The sequence below is a fragment of the Oncorhynchus masou genome, unplaced genomic scaffold (assembly GCF_036934945.1).
Source record: "Oncorhynchus masou masou isolate Uvic2021 unplaced genomic scaffold, UVic_Omas_1.1 unplaced_scaffold_1997, whole genome shotgun sequence".
Classification (NCBI taxonomy): domain Eukaryota; kingdom Metazoa; phylum Chordata; class Actinopteri; order Salmoniformes; family Salmonidae; genus Oncorhynchus; species Oncorhynchus masou.
Window position 1 is genome coordinate 18,138 of NW_027008487.1, and position 20,892 is coordinate 39,029.

At 44.0% G+C, this 20,892-nt stretch overlaps 1 protein-coding gene across 1 annotated transcript; it reads right to left on the reverse strand.

Moving 5' to 3' along the window:
- Positions 1–4,160: 4,160 nt before the first annotated feature.
- Positions 4,161–20,643, reverse strand: LOC135532714 (beta-galactosidase-like; the record flags this gene model as incomplete). Its single annotated transcript, XM_064960181.1, has 6 exons — positions 20,471–20,643; positions 15,067–15,236; positions 9,024–9,174; positions 7,334–7,394; positions 7,064–7,158; positions 4,161–4,341 (listed from the first exon to the last, which is right to left on the reverse strand). Coding segments are annotated over exons 1-6 (721 nt in total), but the record flags the coding sequence as incomplete, so codon positions are not given.
- Positions 20,644–20,892: the final 249 nt, after the last annotated feature.

The following is a 20,892-nucleotide window of genomic DNA, read 5'->3' on the forward strand; positions in this document are numbered from 1 at the left end:
CATCAAATAGTTTAGTCTGGTCATGGTACTACATCATCATCTAATAGTTTAGTCTGGTCATGGTACTACATCATCATCTAATAGTTTAGTCTGGTCATGGTACTACATCATCATCTCATAGTTTAGTCTGGTCATGGTACTACATCATCATCTAATAGTTTAGTCTGGTCATGGTACTACATCATCATCATCAAATAGTTCAGTCTGGTCATGGTACTACATCATCATCTAATAGTTTAGTCTGGTCATGGTACTACATCATCATCTAATAGTTTAGTCTGGTCATGGTACTACATCATCATCTCATAGTTTAGTCTGGTCATGGTACTACATCATCATCTAATAGTTTAGTCTGGTCATGGTACTACATCATCATCTAATAGTTTAGTCTGGTCATGGTACTACATCATCATCTAATAGTTTAGTCTGGTCATGGTACTACATCATCATCTAATAGTTCAGTCTGGTCATGGTACTACATCATCATCTAATAGTTTAGTCTGGTCATGGTACTACATCATCATCTAATAGTTCAGTCTGGTCATGGTACTACATCATCATCTAATAGTTTAGTCTGGTCATGGTACTACATCATCATCTAATAGTTTAGTCTGGTCATGGTACTACATCTCATAGTTTAGTCTGGTCATGGTACTACATCATCATCTAATAGTTTAGTCTGGTCATGGTACTACATCATCATCTAATAGTTTAGTCTGGTCATGGTACTACATCATCATCTAATAGTTTAGTCTGGTCATGGTACTACATCATCATCATCTAATAGTTTAGTCTGGTCATGGTACTACATCATCATCTAATAGTTTAGTCTGGTCATGGAACTACATCATCATCTAATAGTTTAGTCTGGTCATGGTACTACATCATCATCTAATAGTTTAGTCTGGTCATGGTACTACATCATCATCATCTAATAGTTTAGTCTGGTCATGGTACTTCATCATCATCTAATAGTTTAGTCTGGTCATGGTACTACATCATCATCTAATAGTTTAGTCTGGTCATGGTACTACATCATCATCTAATAGTTTAGTCTGGTCATGTTTAGTCTGGTCATGGTACTACATCATCAACATCTAATAGTTTAGTCTGGTCATGGTACTACAACATCTAATAGTTTAGTCTGGTCATGGTACTACATCATCTCATAGTTTAGTCTGGTCATGGTACTACATCATCATCTAATAGTTTAGTCTGGTCATGGTACTACATCATCAACATCTAATAGTTTAGTCTGGTCATGGTACTACAACATCTAATAGTTTCGTCTGGTCATGGTACGACATAGTCTAATAGTTTCGTCTGGTCATGGTACTACATCATCATCTAATAGTTTAGTCTGGTCATGGTACTACATCATCATCTAATAGTTTAGTCTGGTCATGGTACTACATCAACATCTAATAGTTTAGTCTGGTCATGGTACTACATCATCATCTAATAGTTTAGTCTGGTCATGGTACTACATCAACATCTAATAGTTTAGTCTGGTCATGGTACTACATCATCATCTAATAGTTTAGTCTGGTCATGGTACTACATCATCATCTAATAGTTTAGTCTGGTCATGGTACTACATCATCATCATCAAATAGTTCAGTCTGGTCATGGTACTACATCATCATCTAATAGTTTAGTCTGGTCATGGTACTACATCATCATCTAATAGTTCAGTCTGGTCATGGTACTACATCATCATCTAATAGTTTAGTCTGGTCATGGTACTACATCATCATCTAATAGTTTAGTCTGGTCATGGTACTACATCATCTCATAGTTTAGTCTGGTCATGGTACTACATCATCATCTAATAGTTTAGTCTGGTCATGGTACTACATCATCATCTAATAGTTTAATCTGGTCATGGTACTACATCATCATCTAATAGTTTAATCTGGTCATGGTACTACATCATCATCATCTAATAGTTTAGTCTGGTCATGGTACTACATCATCATCTAATAGTTTAGTCTGGTCATGGTACTACATCATCATCTAATAGTTTAGTCTGGTCATGGTACTACATCATCATCTAATAGTTTAATCTGGTCATGGTACTACATCATCATCATCTAATAGTTTAGTCTGGTCATGGTACTACATCATCATCATCTAATAGTTTAGTCTGGTCATGGTACTACATCATCAACATCTAATAGTTTAGTCTGGTCATGGTACTACATCATCATCTAATAGTTTAGTCTGTTCATGGTACTACATCATCATCTAATAGTTTAGTCTGGTCATGGTACCATGCCCCAGGACTACCTGACATGATGACTCCTTGCTGTCCCCAGTCCACCTGGCCGTGCTGCTGCTCCAGTTTCAACTGACCTGAGCCCTAGGACCATGCCCCAGGACTACTTGACATGATGACTCCTTGCTGTCCCCAGTCCACCTGGCCGTGCTGCTGCTCCAGTTTCAACTGTTCTGCCTTATTATTATTTCGACCATGCTGGTCATTTATGAACATTTGAACATCTTGGCCATGTTCTGTTATAATCTCTACCCGGCACAGCCAGAAGAGGACTGGCCACCCCACATAGCCTGGTTCCTCTCTAGGTTTCTTCCTAGGTTTTGGCTTTTCTAGGGAGTTTTTCCTAGCCACCGTGCTTCTACACCTGCATTGCTTGCTGTTTGGGGTTTTAGGCTGGGTTTCTGTACAGCACTTTGAGATATCAGCTGATGTACGAAGGGCTATATAAATAAATTTGATTTGATTTTGATTTGATACTACATCATCATCATCTAATAGTTTAGTCTGGTCATGGTACTACATCAACATCTAATAGTTTAGTCTGGTCATGGTAAGACATCATCTAATAGTTTAGTCTGGTCATGGTAAGACATCATCTAATAGTTTAGTCTGGTCATGGTACTACATCATCTAATAGTTCAGTCTGGTCATGGTACTACATCATCTAATAGTTCAGTCTGGTCATGGTACTACATCATCATCTTATATATGAAGTTGTAAAAACGACTTCTCACCAGAGGGCCTCTTGGTTCAAATCTCCTCTGCCGACTAAAAGCTTGGGATATGTTGACGTCTGAATGGAGAACAAAAGAAGGGGGCTTTTAAAAACGATGTGCTGGCAACTATGTAACAACACCTCTCTGCTCCTCAACTCTGTTACAACACCTCTCTGCTCCTCAACTCTGTTACAACACCTCTCTGCTCCTCAACTCTGTTTTAACACCTCTCTGCTCCTCAACTCTGTTACAACACCTCTCTGCTCCTCAACTCTGTTACAACACCTCTCTGCTCCTCAACTCTGTTACAACACCTCTCTGCTCCTCAACTCTGTTACAACACCTCTCTGTTCCTGTTCCTCGACTCTGTTACAACACCTCTCTGCTCCTCGACTCTGTTACAACACCTCTCTGTTCCTCGACTCTGTTACAACACCTCTCTGCTCCTCGACTCTGTTACAACACCTCTCTGTTCCTGTTCCTCGACTCTGTTCCAACACCTCTCTGCTCCTCGACTCTGTTACAACACCTCTCTGCTCCTGTTCCTCGACTCTGTTACAACACCTCTCTGTTCCTGTTCCTCAACTCTGTTACAACACCTCTCTGCTCCTCGACTCTGTTACAACACCTCTCTGCTCCTCGACTCTGTTACAACACCTCTCTGCTCCTGTTCCTCGACTCTGTTACAACACCTCTCTGTTCCTCGACTCTGTTACAACACCTCTCTGTTCCTCGACTCTGTTACAACACCTCTCTGCTCCTGTTCCTCGACTCTGTTACAACACCTCTCTGTTCCTCGACTCTGTTACAACACCTCTCTGTTCCTGTTCCTCGACTCTGTTACAACACCTCTCTGCTCCTCGACTCTGTTACAACACCTCTCTGTTCCTGTTCCTCGACTCTGTTACAACACCTCTCTGCTCCTGTTCCTCGACTCTGTTACAACACCTCTCTGTTCCTCGACTCTGTTACAACACCTCTCTGTTCCTGTTCCTCAACTCTGTTACAACACCTCTCTGTTCCTGTTCCTCAACTCTGTTACAACACCTCTCTGTTCCTGTTCCTCAACTCTGTTACAACACCTCTTCCTCTCTGTTCCTGTTCCTCAACTCTGTTACTACCTGTCCTGTTCCTACCTGTCCTGTTCCCACCTGTCCTGTTCCTACCTGTCCCAAAGTCTATAGTGGCGTACATTCCCTCCAGGGTCCCGCAGGTCATTTCCCGGTCCGTGTTCCCGTCGGTCGTGAAGAGAACAGTTTTGTCCCCCAGGAAGAACTGGAACAGGGTCCTCAGGTGCCGCATGTAGTTGTAGTCACACGTATAGTAGCTCCCATACTCATTCTCTACCTGGTGGAGTAGGTAGAAGGAAGGAAGGAAAACAACTATCCGGATCAACGATTCATTCATAATGACTCTCCACTTGAAGTCGGAAGTTTACATACACTTAGGTTGGAGATTAAAACTCGTTTTTCAACCACCCCACAAATTTCTTGTTAAAACCTCTTGATGCTATGGGGGCGCTATTTCATTTTTGGATAAAAAGACGTGCCCGTTTTAAGCGCAATATTTTGTCACAAAAAGATGCTCGACTATGCATATAATTGATAGCTTTGGAAAGAAAACACTCTGACGTTTCCAGAACTGCAAAGATATTCTCTGTGCGTGCCCTAGAACGTGAGCTACAGGCAAAACCAAGATGAAACGGCATCCAGGAAATCAGCAGGATTTTTGAGGCTCCGTTTTCCATTGTCTCCTTATATGGCTGTGAATGCGAGAGGAATGAGCCTGCCCTTTCTGTCGTTTCCCAAGGTGTCTGCAGCATTGTGACGTATTTGTAGGCATATCATTGGCAGATTGACCATAAGAAACTACATTTTCCAGGTGTCCGCCCGGTGTCCACCGTCGAAATTGGTGCGTCTTTTTCAGCTGATGGTATTTTTCCATGCGATTCTGAGGGGAAAGCAGGCTTCCACGAACTGCATATCAATGAAGAGATATGTGAAAAAACACCTTGAGGATTGATTCCAAACAACGTTTGCCATGTTTCGGTCGATATTATGGAGTTAATTCGGAAAAAGTTTGACGTTTTGGTGACTGAATTTTCGGTTAGTTTCGGTAGCCAAATGTGATGTACAAAACGGAGTGATTTCTCCTACACAAAGATTCTTTCAGGAAAAACTGAACATTAGCTATGTAACTGAGAGTCTCCTCATTGAAAACATCCGAAGCTCTTCAAAGGTAAATGATTTTATTTATTTGGTTATCTGGTTTTTGTGAAAATGTTGCGTACTAAATGCTACTCAAAATGCTAAGCTAGCTTAGCATACTCTTACACAAATTAGTGATTTGCTATGGTTCAAAAGCATTTTTTGAAAATCTGAGATGACAGTGTTGTTAAGAAAAGGCTAAGCTTGAGAGCAGGCGCATTATTTTCATTTTATTTGCGATTTTCAGAAATCGTTAACGTTGCGTTATGCTAATGAGCCTGAGGCTTTATTCACGATCCCGGATCCGGGATGGGGAGTATCAAAAGGTTTTAACTAACTATAGTTTCTGCAAGTCGGTTAGGACATCTACTTTGTGCATGACACAAGTAATATTTCCAACAATAATTGTTTACAGACAGATTATTTCACTTAAAATTCACTGTATCACAATTCCAGTGGGTCAGAAGTTTACATACACTAAGTTGACTGTGCCTTTAAACAGCTTGGAAAATTCCAGAAAAGGATGTCATGGCTTTAGAAGCTTCTGATTGAGTCAATTGGAGGTGTACCTGTGGATGTAATTCAAGGCCAACCTTCAAACTCAGTGCCTCTTTGCTTGACATCATGGGAAAATCAAAAGAAATCAGCCAAGACCTCAGAAAAAAATTATAGACCTACACAAGTCTGGTTCATCCTTGGGAGCAATTTCCAAATGCCTGAAGGTACCACGTTCATCTGTACAAACAATAGTACGCAAGTATAAAGACCATGGGACCACGCAGCCATCATACCGCTCAGGAAGGAGACGTGTTCTGTCCCCTAGAGATGAACGTGCTTTGGTGCGAAAAGTGCAAATCAATCCCAGAACAACAGCAAAGGACCTTGTGAAGATGCTGGAGGAAACATGTACAAAAGTATCTATATCCACAGTAAAACAAGTCCTATATAGACATTACCTGAAAGGCTGCTCAGCAAGGAAGAAGCCACTGTTCCAAAACCAACATAAAAAAGCCAGACTAGGGTTTGAAACTGCACATGGGGACAAAGATCATACTTTTTGGTGAAATGTCCTCTGGTCTGATGAAACAAAAATAGAACTGTTTGGCCATAATTGACCATCGTTATGTTTGGAGGAAAAAGGGGGATGCTTGCAAGCAGAAGAACACCATCCCAACCGTGAAGCACGGGGTGGCAACATCATGTTGTGGAGGTGCTTTGCTGCAGGAGGGTCTGGTGCACTTCACAAAATAGATGGCATCATGAGGGTGGATATATTGAAGCAACATCTCAAGAGATCAGTCATGAAGTTAAAGCTTAGTCGCAAATGGGTCTTCCAAATGGACAATGACCCCAAGCATACTTCCAAAGTTGTGGCAAAATGGCTTAAGGACAACAAAGTCAAGGTATTGGAGTGGCCATCACAAAGCCCTGACCTCAATCCTATAGAACATCTGTGGGCAGAACTGAAAAAGTGTGTGTGAGCAAGGAGGCCTACAAACCTGACTCAGTTACACCAGCTCTGTCAGGAGGAATGGGCCAAAATTCACCCAACTTATTGTGGGAAGCTTGTGGAAGGCTACCCGAAACGTTTGACCCAAGTTAAACAATTTAAAGGCAATGCTACCAAATACTAATTGAGTGTATGTAAACTTCGGACCCACTGGGAATGTGAGGAAAGAAATAAAAGCTGAAATAAATCATTCTACTATTATTCTGACATTTCACATTTTTTAAATAAAGTGGTGATCCTAACTGACCTAAGACAGGGAATTTTTACTAGGATTATATGTCAGGAATTGTGAAAAACTGAGTTTGAAATGTATTTGGCTGAGGTGTATGTAAACTTGAGACTTCAACTGTACCTGCACAGTGATAATGTTCCCTCCGTTTGTATACAACCACCTCCTCATCTTTGGGAGCAGCACTGCCATCCAGGTGCTCACTGCCTCCAGGTAGTCTGGATCAAAAGCAAGACACTGATTAAACACAAGGAGACAACCGAGCCAGAACACTGATTAAGACACCGAGCCAGAACACTCAATTACTGATATGTGTAAAAGAGATGGTACTGGCAGTATGGTTTTATGATACCTGTGTTCCAGGATGGTACTGGCAGTATGGTTTTATGATACCTGTATCTGCTGATCGAAGTACAATGTTTGGTTTCTGGAGCAACCAAGCTGGTAAACCACCCTGAAAGAGACAGAAACTTAATGAACTTCTGTCTACAAGCATGACTCAGATATTTCTGTCAGCTGACACACTGTGAGAGAAAGGGGAAGAGGAGAGTCAAAACAACATCTGTCACTCAGTGGTGCATGACACCAAAACATCCCTCCTCTTTCTGACTCTTTAGTGTCCATCCCTCTCCCTCTCTACAGTCCCCCAGGTGAGAATAGGACTTCCATCCCTCTCTCTACAGTCCCCCAGGTGAGAATAGGACTTCCATCCCTCTCTCTCTACACTTTTCACATGTGAGAATAGGACTTCCATCCCTCTCTCTCTACAGTCCCCCAGGTGAGAATAGGACTTCCATCCCTCTCTCTCTACAGTCCCCCAGGTGAGAATAGGACTTCCATCCCTCTCTCTCTACACTTTTCACATGTGAGAATAGGACTTCCATCCCTCTCTCTCTCTACAGTCCCCCAGGTGAGAATGGGACTTCCATCCCTCTCCCTCTCTACAGTCCCCCAGGTGAGAATAGGACTTCCATCCCTCTCTCTCTACACTTTTCACATGTGAGAATAGGACTTCCATCCCTCTCTCTCTCTACAGTCTTCCAGGTGAGAATAGGACTTCCATCCCTCTCTCTCTACACTTTTCACATGTGAGAATAGGACTTCCATCCCTCTCTCTCTCTACAGTCCCCCAGGTGAGAATGGGACTTCCATCCCTCTCTCTCTACAGTCCCCCAGGTGAGAATAGGACTTCCATCCCTCTCTCTCTACAGTCCCCCAGGTGAGAATAGGACTTCCATCCCTCTCTCTCTACAGTCCCCCAGGTGAGAATAGGACTTCCATCCCTCTCTCTCTCTCTACAGTCTCCCAGGTGAGAATAGGACTTCCATCCCTCTCTCTCTACAGTCCCCCAGGTGAGAATAGGACTTCCATCCCTCTCTCTCTACACTTTTCACATGTGAGAATAGGACTTCCATCCCTCTCTCTCTACAGTCCCCCAGGTGAGAATAGGACTTCCATCCCTCTCTCTCTACAGTCCCCCAGGTGAGAATAGGACTTCCATCCCTCCCTCTCTACAGTCCCCCAGGTGAGAATGGGACTTCTATCCCTCTCTCTCTCTACAGTCTTCCAGGTGAGAATAGGACTTCCATCCCTCTCTCTCTACAGTCCCCCAGGTGAGAATAGGACTTCCAGTAGACTACAGCCTCACACCATGTGATGTAGTGAGTTTCCAATGTGTTGCTGAAAGGCCTGACTTTGACCAGAGAATGTCTTATAACTTAGTAATGACTGGAACGGATTGAATTCAGCATTTAGGCTCATAGTAATTACTGGAACGGATTGAATTCAGCATTTAGGCTCATAGTAATCACTGGAACGGATTGAATTCAGCACTTAGGCTCATAGTAATTACTGGAACGGATTGAATTCAGCACTTAGGCTCATAGTAATGACTGGAACGGATTGAATTCAGCATTTAGGCTCATAGTAATTACTGGAACGGATTGAATTCAGCACTTAGGCTCATAGTAATCACTGGAACGGATTGAATTCAGCACTTTGAATCCATTCCTAACTGTGAACCTGTCTTCCACTCACCAGCCTCCTCTGACAGGAAGATACCTCGATGTACTGTAGTGCTTACCATCTCCCACTCTGCACAGATGTAGGGTCCGGGGCGGAGGATCACCAGGAGGCCAGTCTGATTGGCCAGATCCAGGAAGTTCTCCAGGTCTCGATCCCCAGTGAAGTTGTAAACACCCCGCTTTTCCTCATGGAAGTTCCAGGGAACATAACTGACAAGAAGGAGAAGAGTATTGGTGACAACTGACAGGAAGGAGAAGAGTACTGGTGACAACTGACAGGAAGGAGAAGAGTACTGGTGACAACTGACAGGAAGGAGAAGTGTACTGGTGACAACTGACAGGAAGGAGAAGAGTACTGGTGACAACTGACAGGAAGGAGAAGAGTACTGGTGACATAACTGACAGGAAGGAGAAGAGTACTGGTGACATAACTGACAGGAAGGAGAAGAGTACTGGTGACATAACTGACAGGAAGGAGAAGAGTACTGGTGACATAACTGACAGGAAGGAGAAGAGTACTGGTGACATAACTGACAGGAAGGAGAAGAGTACTGGTGACATAACTGACAGGAAGGAGAAGAGTACTGGTGACATAACTGACAGGAAGGAGAAGAGTACTGGTGACATAACTGACAGGAAGGAGAAGAGTACTGGTGACATAACTGACAGGAAGGAGAAGAGTACTGGTGACATAACTGACAGGAAGGAGAAGAGTACTGGTGACAACTGACAGGAAGGAGAAGTGTACTGGTGACAACTGACAGGAAGGAGAAGTGTACTGGTGACAACTGACAGGAAGGAGAAGAGTACTGGTGACAACTGACAGGAAGGAGAAGAGTACTGGTGACAACTGACAGGAAGGAGAAGAGTACTGGTGACATAACTGACAGGAAGGAGAAGAGTACTGGTGACATAACTGACAGGAAGGAGAAGAGTACTGGTGACATAACTGACAGGAAGGAGAAGAGTACTGGTGACATAACTGACAGGAAGGAGAAGAGTACTGGTGACATAACTGACAGGAAGGAGAAGAGTACTGGTGACAACTGACAGGAAGGAGAAGAGTACTGGTGACATAACTGACAGGAAGGAGAAGAGTACTGGTGACATAACTGACAGGAAGGAGAAGAGTACTGGTGACATAACTGACAGGAAGGAGAAGAGTACTGGTGACAACTGACAGGAAGGAGAAGAGTACTGGTGACAACTGACAGGAAGGAGAAGAGTACTGGTGACATAACTGACAGGAAGGAGAAGAGTACTGGTGACAACTGACAGGAAGGAGAAGAGTACTGGTGACATAACTGACAGGAAGGAGAAGAGTACTGGTGACAACTGACAGGAAGGAGAAGAGTACTGGTGACAACTGACAAGAAGGAGAAGAGTACTGGTGACAACTGACAAGAAGGAGAAGAGTACTGGTGACACAACTGACTGGAAGGAGAAGAGTACTGGTGACAACTGACAAGAAGGAGAAGAGTACTGGTGACAACTGACAAGGAGGAGAAGAGTACTGGTGACAACTGACAGGACGGAGAAGAGTACTGGTGACAACTGACAGGAAGGAGAAGAGTACTGGTGACATAACTGACAGGACGGAGAAGAGTACTGGTGACAACTGACAAGGAGGAGAAGAGTACTGGTGACAACTGACAAGGAGGAGAAGAGTACTGGTGACATAACTGACAGGACGGAGAAGAGTACTGGTGACAACTGACAGGAAGGAGAAGAGTACTGGTGACAACTGACAGGAAGGAGAAGAGTACTGGTGACATAACTGACAGGACGGAGAAGAGTACTGGTGACAACTGACAGGAAGGAGAAGAGTACTGGTGACAACTGACAAGAAGGAGAAGAGGACTGGTGACAACTGACAGGAAGGAGAAGAGTACTGGTGTCAACTGACAAGAAGGAGAAGAGTACTGGTGACATAACTGACAGGAAGGAGAAGAGTACTGGTGACATAACTGACAGGAAGGAGAAGAGTACTGGTGACATAACTGACAGGAAGGAGAAGAGGACTGGTGACAACTGACAGGAAGGAGAAGAGGACTGGTGACAACTGACAGGAAGGAGAAGAGTACTGGTGTCAACTGACAAGAAGGAGAAGAGTACTGGTGACATAACTGACAGGAAGGAGAAGAGTACTGGTGACAACTGACAGGAAGGAGAAGAGTACTGGTGACATAACTGACAGGAAGGAGAAGAGTACTGGTGACATAACTGACAGGAAGGAGAAAAGTACTGGTGACAACTGACAGGAAGGAGAAGAGTACTGGTGACTGTTACGAATCCCTTTTGGCCCGACAGTCTAGGGGGATGGTAATGAGACTCGTAACATAACTCATGCAAATTATTATTGTGACAAAGGAAAAGTGTGAACGAAATAAGCACGACAACTGAAATCTACCGTCAAACTCTAGGTTTATTTATAAACACACGGTAATGGGGGGAGCAGGAAAAGGGGCTGGGCTGGACCCAAGGAAAGAAACAATAAGTATTCAAAAACACCCCTAAGCTAGACTAGCCTACTTTAACAACAGCTAACTAACTAACCAAAAATACAGTGGGTGGTCCGCCCAGTTCTAACTAGTGTATTTAACAAAGTTCACCTACGGGTAGTGTATGCCCATGGGCGACTTGTCTTGGTTTCCCCCTTTTCCCACCAGCAACAAAAACACCATAACCAAAAACAATACTCACAGGTGATGACAAAGTGCTATGAGGTGCTTAAACAAAAGAGAGGTTACGACACAAAGCGAGAGTGAAACACAGAGACCTACAGACATGGCATTTACAGAGAGATTGAGCTGAGCTGAGCTGAGCTGGGCTGAGCTCTAGAACAAACAAATGATGGGGTTTTTAAACCATGGGGAAAGAACTGTGATAGGTTTAGGAAATATGAGGAGGTGTGTCTTCTGATTGATGATTGATTGGGGAGTGATGATTTTCACCTGTGAGGGGAGAAGGAGAGAAAAGAAACACACACACAGGATACACACACACACACAGGATAACTGTATCCGTAACAGTGACATAACTGACAGGAAGGAGAAGAGTACTGGTGACATAACTGACAGGAAGGAGAAGAGTACTGGTGACATAACTGACAGGAAGGAGAAGAGGACTGGTGACATAACTGACAGGAAGGAGAAGAGGACTGGTGACAACTGACAGGAAGGAGAAGGGTACTGGTGACAACTGACAGGAAGGAGAAGAGTACTGGTGACATAACTGACAAGAAGGAGAAGAGTACTGGTGACAACTGACAGGAAGGAGAAGAGTACTGGTGACATAACTGACAGGAAGGAGAAGAGTACTGGTGACAACTGACAGGAAGAAGAGTACTGGTGACAACTGACAGGAAGGAGAAGAGTACTGGTGACAACTGACAGGAAGAAGAGTACTGGTGACATAACTGACAGGGAGAAGAGTACTGGTGACAACTGACAGGAAGGAGAAGAGTACTGGTGACAACTGACAAGAAGGAGAAGAGTACTGGTGACATAACTGACAGGGAGAAGAGTACTGGTGACAACTGACAGGAAGGAGAAGAGTACTGGTGACAACTGACAGGAAGAAGAGTACTGGTATCAACTGACAGGACGGAGAAGAGTACTGGTGACATAACTGCCAAGAAGGAGAAGAGGACTGGTGACATAACTGCCAAGAAGGAGAAGAGTACTGGTGACATAACTGCCAAGAAGGAGAAGAGTACTGGTGACATAACTGACAGGAAGAAGAGTACTGGTATCAACTGACAGGAAGGAGAAGAGTACTGGTGACATAACTGACAAGAAGGAGAAGAGGACTGGTGACAACTGACAGGAAGGAGAAGAGTACTGGTGACATAACTGCCAAGAAGGAGAAGAGTACTGGTGACAACTGACAAGAAGGAGAAGAGTACTGGTGACATAACTGCCAAGAAGGAGAAGAGTACTGGTGACAACTGACAAGAAGGAGAAGAGTACTGGTGACATAACTGCCAAGAAGGAGAAGAGTACTGGTGACAACTGACAGGAAGAAGAGTACTGGTATCAACTGACAGGAAGGAGAAGAGTACTGGTGACATAACTGACAAGAAGGAGAAGAGGACTGGTGACAACTGACAGGAAGGAGAAGAGTACTGGTGACATAACTGACAGGAAGGAGAAGAGTACTGGTGACAACTGACAGGAAGGAGAAGAGTACTGGTGACATAACTGACAGGAAGGAGAAGAGTACTGGTGACAACTGACAGGAAGGAGAAGAGTACTGGTGACATAACTGACTGGAAGGAGAAGAGTACTGGTGACAACTGACAGGAAGGAAAAGAGTACTGGTGACATAACTGACAGGAAGGAGAAGAGTACTGGTGACAACTGACAAGAAGGAGAAGAGTACTGGTGACATAACTGACAGGGAGAAGAGTACTGGTGACATAACTGACAGGGAGAAGAAGAGTACTGGTGACAACTGACAGGAAAGAGAAGAGTACTGGTGACATAACTGACAGGAAGGAGAAGAGTACTGGTGACAACTGACAGGAAGGAGAAGAGTACTGGTGACATAACTGACAGGAAAGAGAAGAGTACTGGTGACATAACTGACAAGAAGGAGAAGAGTACTGGTGACAACTGACAGGAAGGAGAAGAGTACTGGTATCAACTGACAGGACGGAGAAGAGTACTGGTGACATAACTGCCAAGAAGGAGAAGAGTACTGGTGACATAACTGCCAAGAAGGAGAAGAGTACTGGTGACATAACTGCCAAGAAGGAGAAGAGTACTGGTGACATAACTGACAAGAAGGAGAAGAGGACTGGTGACAACTGACAGGAAGGAGAAGAGTACTGGTGACATAACTGACAGGAAGGAGAAGAGTACTGGTGACAACTGACAGGAAGGAGAAGAGTACTGGTGACAACTGACAGGAAAGAGAAGAGTACTGGTGACATAACTGACAGGAAGGAGAAGAGTACTGGTGACATAACTGACAGGAAGGAGAAGAGTACTGGTGACATAACTGACAGGAAGGAGAAGAGTACTGGTGACATCTGACAGGAAGAAGAAGAGTACTGGTGACAACTGACAGGAAGGAGAAGAGTACTGGTGACATCTGACAGGAAGGAGAAGAGTACTGGTGACAACTGACAGGAAGGAGAAGAGTACTGGTGACATAACTGACAGGAAGGAGAAGAGTACTGGTGACAACTGACAGGAAGGAGAAGAGTACTGGTGACATCTGACAGGAAGAAGAAGAGTACTGGTGACAACTGACAGGAAGGAGAAGAGTACTGGTGACAACTGACAGGAAGGAGAAGAGTACTGGTGACATACGGTGCATTCTAAAAGGATTCAGACCACTCCACATTACAGCTTTTTTTTCCTCATCAAGATAATTAATAAAAACAGAAATACATTATTTACATAAGTATTCAGACCCTTTGCCATGAGACTCGAAATTGAGCTTAAGTGTGTCCTGTGGTAAATTTAATTGATTGGACATGATTTGGAAAAGGCACACACCTGTCTATATAAAGTCCCACAGTTGACAGTGCATATCACAGCAAAAACCAAGCCATGAGGTCAAAGAAATTGTCAGTAGAGCTCAGAGACAGGATTGTGTCGAGGCACAGATCTGGGGAAGGATACCAAAACATTTCTGCAGCATTGAAGGTCCCCAAGAACACAGTGGCCTCCATCATTCTTAAATGGAGGTTTGGAACCACCAATACTCCTCGAGCTGGCCGCACAGTCAAACTGAGCAATCGGGGGAGAAGGGCCTTGGTCGGGGAGGTGAACAAGAACCTGTTGGTCACTCTGACAGAGCTCCAGAGTTCCTCTGTGGAGATGGGAGAACATTCCAGAAGGACAACCATCTCTGCAGCACTCCATCAATCAGGCCTTTATGGTAGAGTGACCAGATGGAAGTCACTCCTCAGTAAAAGGCACATGACAGCCCGCTGGAGTTTGCCAAAAGGCACCTAAAGGACTCTCAAACCATGAGAATCATGGACACAGGTACAACCCTACTGCTGTTGTATTGGGGAATATTCAGGAGATACATTTAATTCTATAATAATAATCTCGCTCTCCCCATTATGTCTCCTATTGAACTTACATCTGTACAGCGTTGAGTCCAGCCATGTACATCTTGAGCAGTCTGTCTTTCCAGTAGTAGTGAGGGATGCGGGAGTAGTGGATACTACCGGAGACATACTGGAAAGGCTTCCCATCTTTCTGGAAGCAGTTGTTCTTGTAGTCTATGGAGAAGGAAGGGGCCCCGGAACCCTGGAAGAAGAAAACAGACAGGAGTCATACCGTGAAATACAGTAAGCTTATAGTGTATGAACAATATGCTCTTATCAAGGTCTAGAACTGGCTCTGGCATAGATCATTTCAAGGTATATTTGATATCAGTAATAGTATATGGAGAGCTGTGAGAAAGCCAGGACCTCTGTCAGACAGCTGTTCGGCCTGCATGCCTACTGTTGTTATGGATTTGTCATGACAGTATTATGCGTAGTTCCTACTTTGCATTTTGGACCTCGTAACTTTTTTCCCTTCTTTTTTTCCACAAGGTTTGACTTTCTTTAATAAAGGCATATTGGTCAAACTCAGCTCCATTTTCCACCAACATGTTAGAGTTGCTAATGCCTTGGAATGCTAGTCCGGGATGTTGCGTATCGGGTTCAGCCAATCAGCTTGCAGCAGTCTGTTGTGTGGGCACAACATCAGGAAGTAACATTCCTTGTCATGAGCCACTCTGACATGGTGGTTGAAAATGGTGGTGCATATTTTCCCTGGTTCTTTTCCTTTGCCGTCATTAAATCGAGTTAAGGAGGAAATTGAAGCCTTTGCAGCCTGATTGGAGAATGTTTTATGGGACATCAAGGCCAGACCATAGTGGAGATCCATAGCGCCCACTAGTGTCCGTCAAGGCTAATCAAGACCTGAGAACTGCATGTATCACAAAACCACAGTAAAAGATGGAATGGTACCTGGAGGAAAACGGGGTGTCTGGCTTTTCAATTTCAGTCAAAGGGAGGGTTTAGTATTGTGTATCTAGTCCAGGGGAGGGTTTAGTATTGTGTATCTAGTCCAGGGGAGGGTTTAGTATTGTGTATCTAGTCCAGGGGAGGGTTTAGTATTGTGTATCGAGTCCAGGGGAGGGTTTAGTATTGTGTATCGAGTCCAGGGGAGGGTTTAGTATTGTGTATCTAGTCCAGGGAGAGGGTTTAGTATTGTGTATCGAGTCCAGGGGAGGGTTTAGTATTGTGTATCGAGTCCAGGGGAGGGTTTAGTATTGTGTATCTAGTCCAGGGGAGGGTTTAGTATTGTGTATCTAGTCCAGGGGAGGGTTTAGTATTGTGTATCTAGTCCAGGGGAGGGTTTAGTATTGTGTATCGAGTCCAGGGGAGGGTTTAGTATTGTGTATCGAGTCCAGGGGAGGGTTTAGTATTGTGTATCTAGTCCAGAGGAGGGTTTAGTATTGTGTATCTAGTCCAGGGAGGGTTTAGTATTGTGTATCTAGTCCAGGGGAGGGTTTAGTATTGTGTATCTAGTCCAGAGGAGGGTTTAGTATTGTGTATCTAGTCCAGGGAGGGTTTAGTATTGTGTATCTAGTCCAGGGGAGGGTTTAGTATTGTGTATCTAGTCCAGGGGAGGGTTTAGTATTGTGTATCTAGTCCAGGAGAGGGTTTAGTATTGTGTATCTAGTCCAGGAGAGGGTTTAGTATTGTGTATCTAGTCCGGGGAGGGTTTAGTATTGTGTATCTAGTCCAGGGGAGGGTTTAGTATTGTGTATCTAGTCCAGGGGAGGGTTTAGTATTGTGTATCTTGGGGAGGGTTTAGTATTGTGTATCTAGTCCAGGGGAGGGTTTAGTATTGTGTATCTAGTCCAGGGGAGGGTTTAGTATTGTGTATCTAGTCCAGGGGAGGGTTTAGTATTGTGTATCTAGTCCAGGGGAGGGTTTAGTATTGTGTATCTTGGGGAGGGTTTAGTATTGTGTATCTAGTCCAGGGAGGGTTTAGTATTGTGTATCGAGTCCAGGGAGGGTTTAGTATTGTGTATCTAGTCCAGGGAGGGTTTAGTATTGTGTATCTTGGGGAGGGTTTAGTATTGTGTATCTAGTCCAGGAGAGGGTTTAGTATTGTGTATCTAGTCCAGGAGAGGGTTTAGTATTGTGTATCTAGTCCAGGAGAGGGTTTAGTATTGTGTATCTCGTCCAGGGGAGGGTTTAGTATTGTGTATCTAGTCCAGGAGAGGGTTTAGTATTGTGTATCTAGTCCGGGGGAGGGTTTAGTATTGTGTATCTAGTCCAGGGAGGGTTTAGTATTGTGTATCTAGTCCAGGGGAGGGTTTAGTATTGTGTATCTAGTCCAGGGAGGGTTTAGTATTGTGTATCTAGTCCAGGGGAGGGTTTAGTATTGTGTATCTAGTCCAGGGGAGGGTTTAGTATTGTGTATCTAGTCCAGGGGAGGGTTTAGTATTGTGTATCGAGTCCAGGGGAGGGTTTAGTATTGTGTATCTAGTCCAGAGGAGGGTTTAGTATTGTGTATCTAGTCCAGGGAGGGTTTAGTATTGTGTATCTAGTCCAGGGAGGGTTTAGTATTGTGTATCGAGTCCAGGGGAGGGTTTAGTATTGTGTATCTAGTCCAGGGGAGGGTTTAGTATTGTGTATCGAGTCCAGGGGAGGGTTTAGCATTGTGTATCTAGTCTAGGGGAGGGTTTAGTATTTAGTATCCATACCTGTGAAAGACGCTACTGAACCATATAGGGATATCATTGGTTAATTTTGTTTTTTTACATTCAGAGGCTGAGCTACAACCTCCTATCGCCAAGGAGACAAAACATTAACTTTGCTTGATTAAGCTATTCACTTTATGTACAATAGAATGCTCATTCAGCTTTTTGGGAAACACTTGTAACTTTCTCTCATTGGGTTAAACCACCGAAGAAGAGTCGCCAGTAGTTAGAGATGCAATATGTCACTTTTGGGGGACCTGGCCAACTTCACATAGAAACGCACTTTCTAGATATTCTCCATGAAAGCAAACCTGAGGTAGATCTGTTCTATGGGCTCCATTTCTATGCTTCCTGTTAAGTTTAGTTTTTGCTGTATTTTGCTTTAGTACACTAAACACCTGAACATACAATATGCTGGGTTCCTATAAATATATTTCACCGTTATTCTTTACACTTGTCTTGTCACAAACTGAAATTAGGTGGCTTGTTCAAATTTTATCAACCAGGAAAGGGCGCAGCGGTTTCAACATACATTTTTCTGCTTTGCTAGGCCTACTCTGTCTGGGGTGGAAAGGTAGGCCTACTCTGTCTGGGGTGGAAAGGTAGGCCTACTCTGTCTGGGGTGGAAAGGTAGGTCCTACTCTGTCTGGGGTGGAAAGGTAGGCCTACTCTGTCTGGGGTGGAAAGGTAGGTCCTACTCTGTCTGGGGTGGAAAGGTAGGTCTACTCTGTCTGGGGTGGAAAGGTAGACCTACTCTGTCTGGGGTGGAAAGGTAGACCTACTCTGTCTGGGGTGGAAAGGTAGGCCTACTCTGTCTGGGTTGGAAAGGTAGGGCCTACTCTGTCTGGGGTGGAAAGGTAGGTCCTACTCTGTCTGGGGTGGAAAGGTAGGCCTACTCTGTCTGGGGTGGAAAGGTAGGTCTACTCTGTCTGGGGTGGAAAGGTAGGTCCTACTCTGTCTGGGGTGGAAAGGTAGGTCCTACTCTGTCTGGGGTGGAAAGGTAGGTCCTACTCTGTCTGGGGTGGAAAGGTAGGTCCTACTCTGTCTGGGTGGAAAGGTAGGCCTACTCTGTCTGGGGTGGAAAGGTAGGTCCTACTCTGTCTGGGGTGGAAAGGTAGGTCCTACTCTGTCTGGGTGGAAAGGTAGGCCTACTCTGTCTGGGGTGGAAAGGTAGACCTACTCTGTCTGGAGTGGAAAGGTAGGTCCTACTCTGTCTGGGGTGGAAAGGTAGGTCCTACTCTGTCTGGGGTGGAAAGGTAGGCCTACTCTGTCTGGGGTGGAAAGGTAGACCTACTCTGTCTGGGGTGGAAAGGTAGGTCCTACTCTGTCTGGGGTGGAAAGGTAGGTCCTACTCTGTCTGGGGTGGAAAGGTAGACCTACTCTGTCTGGGTGGAAAGGTAGACCTACTCTGTCTGGGGTGGAAATGTAGGTCCTACTCTGTCTGGGGTGGAAAGGTAGGTCTACTCTGTCTGGGTGGAAAGGTAGACCTACTCTGTCTGGGGTGGAAAGGTAGGCCTACTCTGTCTGGGGTGGAAAGGTAGGCCCTACTCTGTCTGGGGTGGAAAGGTAGACCCTACTCTGTCTGGGGTGGAAAGGTAGACCTACCTTTGAAAGTACCATCAGATTCCAAATGAAGTCTCATATTGAATAATTTGCAAACAGGAACAGTTTAGTTGCAAAGAAGACACGGATTTGGTATTGGAGAAATATGATGAACACCTTTCCCCCAGACGAGCCTCAAAGCCATACAACACTCCTTCCGTGGCCTCCAACTGCTCTTAAACGCAAGTAAAACTAAATGCATGCTCTTCAACCGATCGCTGCCCGCACCTGCCCGCCCGGTCAGCATCACTACTCTGGACGGTTCTGACTTAGAATATGTGGACAACTACAAATACCTGGGTGTCTGATTAGACTGTAAACTCTCCTTCCAGACTCACATTAAGCATCTCCAATCCAAAATAAAATCTAGAATTGGCTTCCTATATCGCAACAAAGACTCCTTCACTCATGCGGCCAAACTTACCCTCGTAAAACTGACTATCCTACCAATCCTCGATTTCGGCGATGTCTTTTACAAAATAGCCTCCAACACTATACTCAGCAAATTGGATGCCATCCAAACAGTGCCATCCGTTTTGTCACCACGAGCTAGAACCACCACTTCTGCGAATATGTAAAATAACGTAGAATTGCATGAAATGTTTATAAAAGGCCATTTTCTTCCTCGGACCTGCAAATAAGATGATCGATTCATACCATGTTTTTACTATAAATGAGATCTTTCCAGCCCACGGTGGTCTGTGAACCCACAACCATCTAGCCCAGAGCGCTGTCAACAAACCTGCATTGCCATGTAATGCTGACAGGACGAATAATAGTTTCTAAAAGTGCATATTTAAGGCTCGAAGTGATGGTAAATGGTAGGACGTTTCTCTGTTATCCACTTTGTTTAAATGATTATTATTATGGGTTTAGTGGAGCGTCACTTTTTTTTCTTTCAAGCGTTCGAGTGTTCAGTTCAAATATACTTTTGTGAATGGAGGGCGATGCATTTTCATTTCCAATGTCCGATTTTGTCCATGGAACTTTATACTTGATTATAACAATATCATGTCAATATAATGTATGTATTTACTATATTATACCCTAAAGGAAAATAGACAAGTTGCAAATATGAGTGGCGATAGATCTGATCCAGTCAGCTGGTATAATCACCTGGTAGACAGAGGATGTAGTATTTAATATGAAATAATAGATACAGAATCAAACTTACCACAGTTCTATTCGGGGCTAAAAAGGCAAAGTAGACTAGAGTGAAAACAGTCTTCGTATCCATTGTTTCCTGTGTGGATTTAAATACAATATAAACTTGCCATTTGCCTGGTTTAGCCTACTTGCTATATCACTTGAAACCTTACACCAGAGAAACAAGCATCATGAGTCGTCCCCGCTCCCAAAATCACTATCATGTGATGTTCACAATGCTTTGCCTCTCTGCTGGGTCCTAAACCCCGCCTCTTTCCTGCTCCGCTGGCATACTTTACCACTTTATAAATCCAGCATGACTACTCACTTGACGATGAAAATATTCATTGAAATTCCGATGGATTAGGATTACATTTTTATTGTATATAATTAATTACATTTCACAGATATTTTTCATACATTGATTTAACAGTAACCTAAATAATGCCC